Source organism: Leptodactylus fuscus, chromosome 9 (genome assembly GCF_031893055.1).
Source record: "Leptodactylus fuscus isolate aLepFus1 chromosome 9, aLepFus1.hap2, whole genome shotgun sequence".
In the NCBI taxonomy this organism is placed as follows: Eukaryota; Metazoa; Chordata; class Amphibia; order Anura; family Leptodactylidae; genus Leptodactylus; species Leptodactylus fuscus.
In genome coordinates, this window is record NC_134273.1 from 35,868,131 (window position 1) to 35,878,571 (window position 10,441).

Genomic DNA, 10,441 nt, shown 5'->3' on the forward strand with positions numbered 1-10,441 from the left:
TGGTGTCTCTTCAGACTCCACATTATAAAAAGCGGAGCCCCAGGGGAGGTGATGAAACATAAAAAATAATGTTACTCACCTTCCCTGCGCTCCAGAGACAATCTGTTCTCTTTGGGACTTCTGTCTGAAGTTAGCGACCACCGATTGGGTCTCAGGGGTCACGTATGCCTAATGACGTTAGCATGACTCCTGCAGCCCTATGAGCAGTCTTTTACCTCGGGCAGAAGGGCTGAAAAGAACGGAGCAGCTCCGGAGTGCCGGGAAGGTGAGTAACATTATTATTTATGTTTGTCACCTCCCCTGGGACTCTGCTTATTAGGGCTAGTTCACACGGGGCATAGATTGGTGGATTTTGGTCCTGATTGTGATGCGGCTTCCCACTCCGGAATAGGTCCAAATGAATGGGCCTAGTCCGGAGGGTGCTGCCGCGAGGAGGACGCTGGGGCTGAATCAGCCGCAGAATCCGCATAAAAAAATGGGCAGCTCACTTCTTTTTTCCGTGAGCGGCAACATGCCAGTCATGGAAAAAAGTAAGCTAGCGGTCTACATAGACCTCCATTGTGAGGGTGCGGATTCTAACGTGGATTCAGCGCCAAAATCCGCCCCGTGTGAACGAGCCCTTATACTCTGGGGTCTGAAGAGACCCCACAGTATAATAATAGCTGTTTAATTTCAGCGAAGACTTGGGCTGCCCGTGTCAGGGAAATAAGCCTCACGTGCCACTCCTGGCATGTGCGCCAAGGGTTGCAGACCCCTGTCTTAGGGGTAAATACTTTTCGTGGCATAACCCCTTTAAGAGACTTCGGCCTCTTAATAATTCAGGCCTAATCCTGTATGCCAGAAATCTATGCCAGTCAGGAATTGTCATAGATTTTAGGTATAACTCACACCAGCTTTCTGACGTGGGTTATAGTATTTGCCGGGCTGGGATGTACACGCTTCGTCCTGTCTTGCATTCAGCCCCTCTCTTCCCACTTTTGTAAACAATATGGTGCTTCTTTGGCGCAAGAAAAGGCTATACGACAAAAATGCCCCACATTTGTGCCCATCTATGACAGAAAATCCCTAATGGAACCTCTGACACATGTGAACATTGCCTTACATATGTTCTGAAATTTACAAATTTTTACGTCTTAGGTTGTTGTTTTTCTGATATTTAATCAAACTATTTCTTTACATATAAAAAGAGGACCATCCAATCTTGTACTAGGCATCACACATCTTTCTGAAACCAGTATACTAGACCGCCCTGTCTTTGCATAGTCAGGTGGATGTATCTGATGTAGTGCATAGATTGGCTGAATAGGACAAAACATGGCGTCATTCACGTGACTACCCCATGCATCATGTGACTAGTCAGTCAGCAAAAACATCATTAGATACAGAACATGTATCATATAGGATCAATACACACAAAGCATGCATGGTCTAATGAACAGGAATAGACATGGCAATGTACCCCAATGAACATCCTATGTCATATAACCAGGTAGACATTAGAATGTGGCTGGTCATGTGACCAAATCTAGTCCGTGTCCCCCTGAAGGCCACAAAACGCCACATTAGACACATCTGCACTTGTAACAACCATAGCAAAGCTCTACAAAATCCCAGCAGTAGATAAAGCAACATGTGAGCGCTCGGCCATGAATTCCCATCTGACTGCTGCGTCAAAATACCACAAAATCTCCTGTGTGAACCCACGTGACATCTCTATGTATGGTGTCTGTCAGCGTATCACATATAACACACTATATACACTATGTACTCGCCATAATGCAACAGTTACCTTAGCAATGTCACAGTATATACAATATATCTATCTACATGTATACATCAGTGACCTATGATATACTGTATAGCAGTGACTGGGCACAGACATATACAGTGTGCACTCGTTATATGGGAGCTCCAGAGACAGTATATATAGTATATCTATGTACATGTATACATCAGTGACCTATAATATACTGTATAGCAGTGACTGGGCACAGACATATACAGTGTGCACTCATTATATGGGAACGCTCTACTCAGTATATGGGATCCCCGGAAACATGAAATATGAAACAATAATTGACATATATTATGTTGGGGACCCCATGGTTAATATACTGGGGGCTCCTCTGTATATGTGACACATAAAGGAATTTCAACATGATTTCCATACATTTTGTCCCACCCCACCCCCCCAGTCTATGTGGAATATAATACAGTTGGATATAATTTATACATCTGGCTAAAGGTATACAGTCTTGTGATTGTCAGAGCCCCTTTAAGCAGGGGCCCCCAATCCAGGAATTTGTCATCTACTGGGATGTAGTGTTGGGGGCTCTACAGCTAACATTATACAGGGTATATACATACCACTATATACCAATTCACAAGCTTGAATTTTATGTGGCCCTTTAAGCAGTATATATAGGGGCCCACAGCCCATGAATGCATATATGTGGCTGGAAAGCAGTGCTGGGGACCTTACGGCTAACAATATACAGTGACCCCCTATCTATGTGGAGTATATTGCAGTTTAGGGTACACACCTTATGCATTAGCTTATATTTATTGGAGCCCTCTAAGCAATATATGCAGGGGCCACAGTCCAGTAATTTGCATATTATTTGCATAGATTTTACTGGGGGAATCTATGGTTAAATTATATAGGAGCCCCTTCGCCTATATGATTTATAGTTAACATATCATTTATATATCTTATACATTGCAAAATGGAGCATGCAGGGGCCCCTAGTGTATGGGGAATACCGTATAATAGCCAGGACTTACCAGTTGGTGTGGGGGTCACATTTGTGGGGGCCCCTATAAGGAGCATGCAGGGGCCCCTAGCGTATGGGGAATACCGTATAATAGCCAGGACTCACCAGCCAGTGTGGGGGTCACATTTGTAGGGTCCCCTATAAGGAGCATGCAGGGGCCCCTAGTGTATTGAGAATACTGTATAATAGGCAGGACTCACCAGCCAGTGTGGGGATCACATTTGTGGGGGCCCCTATAAGGAGCATGCAGGGGCCCCTAGTGTATGGAGAATACCGTATAATAGCCAGGACTCACCAGTCGGTGTGGGGGTCATCTATGACCAGAAGGATACGGGACCTTCTCCCGGGGCCCCCTGTACTCTGCTCCCCCAGACCCGCAGAGGCCGCCGTCTGTTTGACCACGTTAGTGATGGAGGAGAAGAAGCCCCCGGCCACCTGTGCCCCGCTCTGTCTGCTCCTGTCCGGCCCGGTGGGTGGGGGTGGCTGGGGGGGCTCAGGACGCTGCAGGTCGGTCATGTAGCCATTGGGGAGGTTGGCAATGAAGCTGCTGTCCGACAGTCGGCGGCGGAGGAAGTTCATGACGGAGCCGAGGGAAGGGGTTCAACGGGGACTGAGGAGAGACGTGCCGGGGAGTCGGTAGTAAGGACACCGCTGCCACCTCCTGCACTGACTGCCGGGGCTGGGGGCTGTCAGACACGGGGAGGAGGAGCCGCTGGGTCCGCAGTGATCACAACCTTCCGCCCCCTAGAGGATGCTCGGTGCCCCGACTATGGCTGCCCGGTACTTGGGAGGCTGCCCAGATGTGCAGTGTGCAGAGGAGGGATGCCCGGAGCCTGGGAGGATGCTCCCTGCATGGAGGAGGGGGGATCTGGCAGATGGGTGTGCACTGATGGATGGATGTGAGGAAGACTGCGATGGAGGACCTGCTGAGGCGACTCAATGAAAAGGCAGAGACAGCGGGCGGCGAGGAGTGACTGAAGCAATGCCTCGCTCAGCCTGAAGACAGGGGAGCTCAGAGCAGCGCAGCCCAGGGACTTTCCCAGCTGACAGCAGGAGGAGGACTGCCGGAGTTAGTTGCCTGCGATCCTCCTATGCCAGCGAAGTGGAGCCGAAGAAGCCGTTCAGCCTACACTCCTCCTCCTGATGTCTGTAGGAGGCGGAGTTCAGCGAGTGCCCGTGGCCGGAGGCTGGATGCCGAGAGGAGTAGCCGGAGTGCCGGGGATGCTGAGACCACCAGCTTCATCTGTGAGCCGGCAAGTCCAGAGGAGCCAGCGTGAGCGCAGTGGGGGAAGGAGAGAGAAGGAGTCAGTGCTTCACACCAGCTGCATGTTAACCCTTGCCTCACTGAGTGCTCTTACCAGGGTTCTCAGATGTTGGAGCAAGAGAGGAGCTCTATCCCAGGGATGCAGTATCCTGCAGACCCCTCCCATCTGCTGCTCTGCGAGGACCCTGCCACCTCTTCTCTTTCTACTGCAGCTTTCGATCCAGCCCAGCGCAGGTGTGATGGAGAGACAGCTAGTACTTCAAACATCCCCTGGACGGCCCCAGGAGGTGGCAACATCGGGTGAGAACATCCATGTTAAGTCTGACTTTATTAATGAACTATTTCGTTTGGTTAATGATTTCACCAGTAGTTCACCAGTAGTTCAGTCTGTTGCTGGGGCGGCATGGGTTAAACCTCCCAGTGTTAACACTTTCAGTCCTATTTCTGTTAATCCTGTGATCGAAAAAGGTTTAGGTGTTTCAGAAACTAGTGTCAAGGAAGCTATGACATGCGAATTATCGCCGCTTGCTATCCATCTGTCATTGACAGTGAAAGAGCGGATTTGGAAACTTGAATATATAGATATCATGTCATTACTTCCTTCAGCAAAAGAAATGTTAGTTAAATCAGAAAGAAAGGATGAAAAAGGTGATGAGGATAAGAAAAAGTCACAACTGGTTGCAGGCGTTCTGCATTTATGCAGCTGTTTTAGGGGAAAAGCACCCGAGTCTATGTTCGGGTCTTTTCCAACACCAGGATACAGGGCCGGCTCCAGGTTTTTATGGGCCCTTGGGCGACAGAGCCTCAGTGGCCCCCCTTGTAAAGGAGGCGGGGGAGTCGAGACACTGTGCGTCGCAGATGAAGCAAGTGACGTCACGCAGGAGTGTGGCGTCACCAACGCTATACCTCCCAATTTTTAAAGAGTAGAAAGAGGGGCAAAATGTGTACGGCAAATTTGGCTCCACCCACTTTTATGTTGACTCCGCCCATTCTCATTCATTTATCATGTGTTCCCACACAGTATAATCCTCCTACAGTCACCTGTAAATTATATGCCCCCCCTTCATCTCTCCCCCAGTTTCATATACATCCTTCCTCTGCCCCCAGTTTCATGTCCCCCCTCCATCTCTGTCCCCAGTTTCATCACGTACTCCTCCTTCATCTGCCCACAGTTTCATGTCCCCCGTCTCTGCCCCAGTGTCATGCTGTTCCACCCCCCCATCTGCCCCAGTGTCATGTCGTTCCCCCCCTCCCCTTCATTTGCCCCCCCAGTTTCATTGGGCCCCCTCCATCTCTGTCCCCAGTTTCATGCTGTTCTCTCCCCACCCCTTCATCTTCCCCAGTGTCATGCCGTTCCCCCCTCCCCTTCATTTGCCCCCCCAGTTTCATTGGGCCCCCTCCATCTCTGTCCCTAGTTTCATGCCATTCTCTCCCCACCCCCTTCTTCTTCCCCAATGACATGCCGTTCCCCCCGTTCCCTTCATTTGCCCCCCCAGTTTCATTGGGCCCCCTCCATCTCTGTCCCCAGTTTCATGCCATTCTCTCCCCACCCCCTTCATCTTCCCCAGTGTCATGCCGTTCCCCCCCTCCCCTTCATTTGTCCCCGTTTCATGGGCCCCCTTCATTATGTTCCACCTTAATGTTTAATACAAAACAAACACTTACACTCACCTTCCATCGCTCCCCCGACGCTCCTCTCTCCACTCTCTCACTCCATTCACATAGGCGATTAAAGCAGGAGCTGTGAGCTCAGCTCCTGCTTTAAAGCTGTGGCCCGGCTTGCGTGTGTAGGCGCGATGTGATGACATCGTCGCGCCTACACACGCAAGCCGGGCCGCAACTTTAAAGCAGGAACTGAGCTCACAGCTCCTGCTTTAATCGCCTATGTATTCAGCTGAAATCAGGACAGGCAAGTGCTGGGGCGGGCAAGTGCCGGGGGGCCCCCAGAGGCTCTGTGGGCCCCGGCACTTGCCCGACTATGCTGTGCGCTGACGCTGGCCCTGCCAGGATATCATTCTTGAAGCATACCGGAACTTTGGAGGAATGGCTTGGTTCCATTATGATGAGCTATTCCACCAAAAGATTGCGGTTTACCCATCTATCAAATGGGGAGTCAAGGATGTCGAGTTATGGTTAAGGCTGGTCTTACACGACCGTAGTTTTCGACCGCAAATGGTCCGCAATTGCGGGTTTAAAATTGCGGACCATTTACGGTACCGTAGTTGTCTATGAGGCCTCTTAAACGACCGTAGATTTTGACAGTGCTGTGGCGCGCCGCAACCGTGGTGCGGACAGTATACTGCATGTCCGTAATGGCCGTGCTTTTACGGCACGGCACTGCACGGAAGGTCCAATACAAGTCTATGGGCGCGTGCATTTTTGCGGATACACACAACACATGTTCAGTGTGTATCCGTAATTGCGGATGTCGAGACTGGACACTGCCGGAACTACGTCAGCGCGCAGGGCAGTGAAGAAGACGGCAGCCGAGCGGCCATTGGACACAGCAAAGATGACACGCCAGTTCGTGGAGCAGCTCCTGATCATAGTTCAAGTAAGTTACAATGGGGGGGGTTAGTTATGGCCACTAGGGACCCTTGCCAGGTGGGGGGGGGGTTAGTTATGGCCACTAGGGACCCTTGCCAGGTGGGGGGGTTAGTTATGGCTACTAGGGACCCTTGCCAGGTGTGGGGGGGGTTAGTTATGGCTACTAGGGACCCTTGCCAGGTCGGGGGGGGGGGGTTAGTTATGGCTACTAGGAACCCTTGCCAGGTGGTGGGGGGGGTTAGTTATGGCTACTAGGGACCCTTGCCAGGTGGGGGGGGGGGTTAGTTATGGCTACTAGGGACCCTTGCCAGGTGGAGGGTTAGTTATGGCTACTAGGGACCCTTGCCAGGTGGGGGGTTAGTTATGGCTACTAGGGACCCTTGCCAGGTGGGGGGGGGTTAGTTATGGCTATTAGGGACCCTTGCCAGGTGGGGGGTTAGTTATGGCTACTAGGGACCCTTGCCAGGTGGGGGGTTAGTTATGGCTACTAGGGACCCTTGCCAGGTGGGGTGGGGGGGGTTAGTTATGGCTACTAGGGAATGAGCCACAGGGTAACACAATACTGTAATATTTCATAATGTTTTATTTGTCGTAATCAAACATAAATGACAATATGTAGTGAAAAGAGGTCCGCCATCAGTAAAAGGGATATTCATAGTAGACGGAGCCGCGAGTAGGCTCTAAGCCTATTGGTCAATAGCTCTGAATGAAACATCTACAGTAGGCGGAGCCGCAAGTAGGCCCTAAGCCCATTGGTCAATAGCTTTGAATGTATCTCAACCTAGTCACTTAGCCCCCTTTTACATCACTTTTCAACAGGTTTTCCTTCAGGTCCGTCATTATTATGGGCGGGGCCTTGAACAGCCCCTAAGCTCTGTCATCAATGTGGGCGGAGCCTGAAGCAGGCTCCAAACTGATTGGCTATCTGCCATCAGTAGATACTAACGCATTACCAAACCTGTATACTCTTCCCTCACATGTTCTCCTTCAGATCCGTCACAGTTTCCTCACAACCAATTTTTAAAATCTCTTTATAGGTGCGGGCGGAGTCTGAAGTAGGCTTTAAACTGATTGGCCATCAGCCATCATTAAGATGTTAATGTAAAACAAAACCTTCTCATATTCCTTCCTTATATGTTTTCCTTCAGGTCCGCCGTGTAGGGGGGGCGGGGCATGGAGTAGGCAATGAGCTGATTGGCTACCAGCCCAGCTCTTATAGTTTCCCCTTTTATCACTATCTATAATCACTCCATAGAAATCTTTCTTTAGTGTTCTTGCCTTCAGGTCTGTCACCAATGGGGGTGGAGCCTAAAATAGGCTCTAAGCTGATTGGCCACTAACTAATGCTGATATTCCGGAGGGGAGGGAGGGGCGGAGGAGTGGAATAGCAGCATCGCTCCTGGCTTCACCTGTGTCGGCGTCTAAACTCCCCGGCATCTGCCTCTCTATTACAGCGGATGCCGGGTCTGTATTACATTGTGAAGGCTGTACGTCCGATGCCTAGTGCATCGGCAGCGCACACGCAGGGCCAGCAGCATAGAAGCGACGACTTCTCGCCACTGGCTTTGCATATGTAACCCCACCCACCAATGACACAACAAAGCCGGAAGACAGAAGAATTTACTGCAGCGAAGAGTGGTGAGTATGCGACGTGGGACAACCCCTTTAAATTGTCTGGCCAGCAGGCCATATCGTCTAATTTTTTTGGTTAAACAAATATTAAAGGGTATTCGTAAATCAAGCCCTGAGCAGCCAAGGAAGCAGCCCATATCTATTCAATTGTTGGAAAGAATGTGGGTGGTGCTGGAAAACATATGTTTTGATCATTATGAACTGTGTTTATTTAGAACTGCCTTTACTCTAGCCTTTTTTGCAGCATTGAGAATCGGCGAGTTGGTGGCAGCGAGCAGTGTGTCGAATACAGGTTTGGATTTCAATGATTTGCATGTTTATGACAAAATGCTTGTTATTCATCTCAGGAGGTCAAAAACCGACCAATTGGGTAGAGGATGTTTCATTCATTTATATTCTTTGAACAATATGAAAATTTGCCCAGTGGCAAATGTGGCAACCTGGTTAGAACTGCGACCACCAGTATCCGGGAATTTTCTTATACATGCGAATTTAAAGCCCTTGACTAAATTCCAATTTAGTGCTGTTTTAAAGCAATGCTTAGGTCATTTAACTCTTTCACACATTAATATCTACTCTCATTCATTCAGGATTGGCGCTGCCACGGAGGCAGAGCGTTTGGGCTTGGATGAAGCAGTAATCAAAAGAATTGGTAGATGGGAATCGAATCGGTTTAAATTGTATATCAGACCTCAGTTATTATTGGCTTAACTGTTTTTTATTTCGTTACAGGTGGCCAATTGGTAATATGGTTGATTGGTCATTCTTATATACATTGGGCCCAGAAGAGGGCTCAGGTGCGAAATTACACTGAGAATTTATCGTTCAATATTAACGAGGTGAATGTAGTTTGGAAAGGTATAAGGGGAATGTTGTGGAAGTCAATCCAAATGCGTACCGGCATTTGGATTTAGAAGGCTTTCTTTCAGGGCTCTACAGGCGTGACCGAGTGCATTTCTCTGATATTCTTAACGATATCTTTCATTTGGGTTTGCAGAACATAGTTGAGAAGGCCGTTAGTGTTTTGGGAGGGGGGGCCTTGTCTGGTTAGACAAAGCTAGTGGGGGGGTTTAGTCGCCCAGCTATTGCTGGGCGGACTATGTGCTGAATTATTTAACTATTTATTGGTGATTTTATTGATTATTTATTTATTATTTAATTGATTATTTCTAATTATTTATGGTTGAATATTTAATCGTTTGAAAGGTTTATGAATTTATTTAATTATTTATCTGGTAACCCCAATAATAAACATTACGGCCTATTTACCCCACTTTCAAGTTGTCTGTGTCTTTATTTATTTTTTAAGTGTTAATAAATTTATTATGGGTTTGTTATGATTCTATTTGGTTTATATGTCCCCATGGGTCATGTGTCACTGTGAGGATGAGGAGGATGGGGAGGAAGATGAGGAGCTAATGTACCATTCATTCACTGGATGTGGGGTCTATAGGGGTACACACTGAGGGCAACTGCAAGATATTGGGGACCACTAGTGCAATGTAATAGCTTCCAGATATATAGGAATTTTACATGGAGAATCATGTGTATTGTGGCTAATATGACCCATCTGTATTTCCACATTAGTCGTCTTATGATCACCACAAACCACGATAAGGGTATGTTCACACATAGCAGATAAAAGACAGATTTTCTGCCATGGCATTACTTGAGAAGAATCTGCAGGGCATAACAATATCAGCAAAGTGGATTCGACTATAGATTTATATATATCTATATCTATCTATCTATAATGTATTTTTATTGATTTTAGAACATAATAACACAGGGAGAACAAGGGGGAGGGGGATAAAGAACAAGCAAAGATAGAACAAGCCGGCTAGTGGGGGGGGGGGGGGGTTGTATTCTCTGTAATCCCGCGGGAGGTCAGGGCACAGAACGGAGGTCCAGGTACTTGGAAAAACATGGTCCACTAGTGCCATATCTTCCTAAACTATTCAACAATGGAGGAGGTTTTCCATGTGGTGGGTTTCATTTGCTCTCCAACCAATGAGATCTCCAACAGGGGCTCGGAGGACCTCCACCATATTGGTATCCAGGCCACATACAATAGGAGTCGATGGAGCGATGCCACTGGGTGGGTGTGAAGGATTTATCTAGGTTCAGTAGGTAGCGAAGGAACGAGCCCACCAGGTGGTATTACTTGTAGTGCATAGGGCCAAAACTATGGCAAACCTACAAAATTTACTTTATGAATTCTGCA

The 10,441-nt window shown here is 48.3% G+C and overlaps 1 protein-coding gene across 1 annotated transcript in view; it reads right to left on the bottom strand.

Annotated features, from left to right (window-relative positions):
* The window catches only part of SYN2 (synapsin II), a 208,267-nt gene extending 204,593 nt beyond the window's left edge, over positions 1-3,674 (bottom strand). The window contains exon 1 of the mRNA XM_075286943.1: positions 3,070-3,674. Coding sequence (XP_075143044.1) covers positions 3,070-3,353 — 284 coding nt within the window. The 5' untranslated portion in view covers positions 3,354-3,674. The remainder of the gene's footprint in view (positions 1-3,069) is intronic.
* Positions 3,675-10,441: the final 6,767 nt, after the last annotated feature.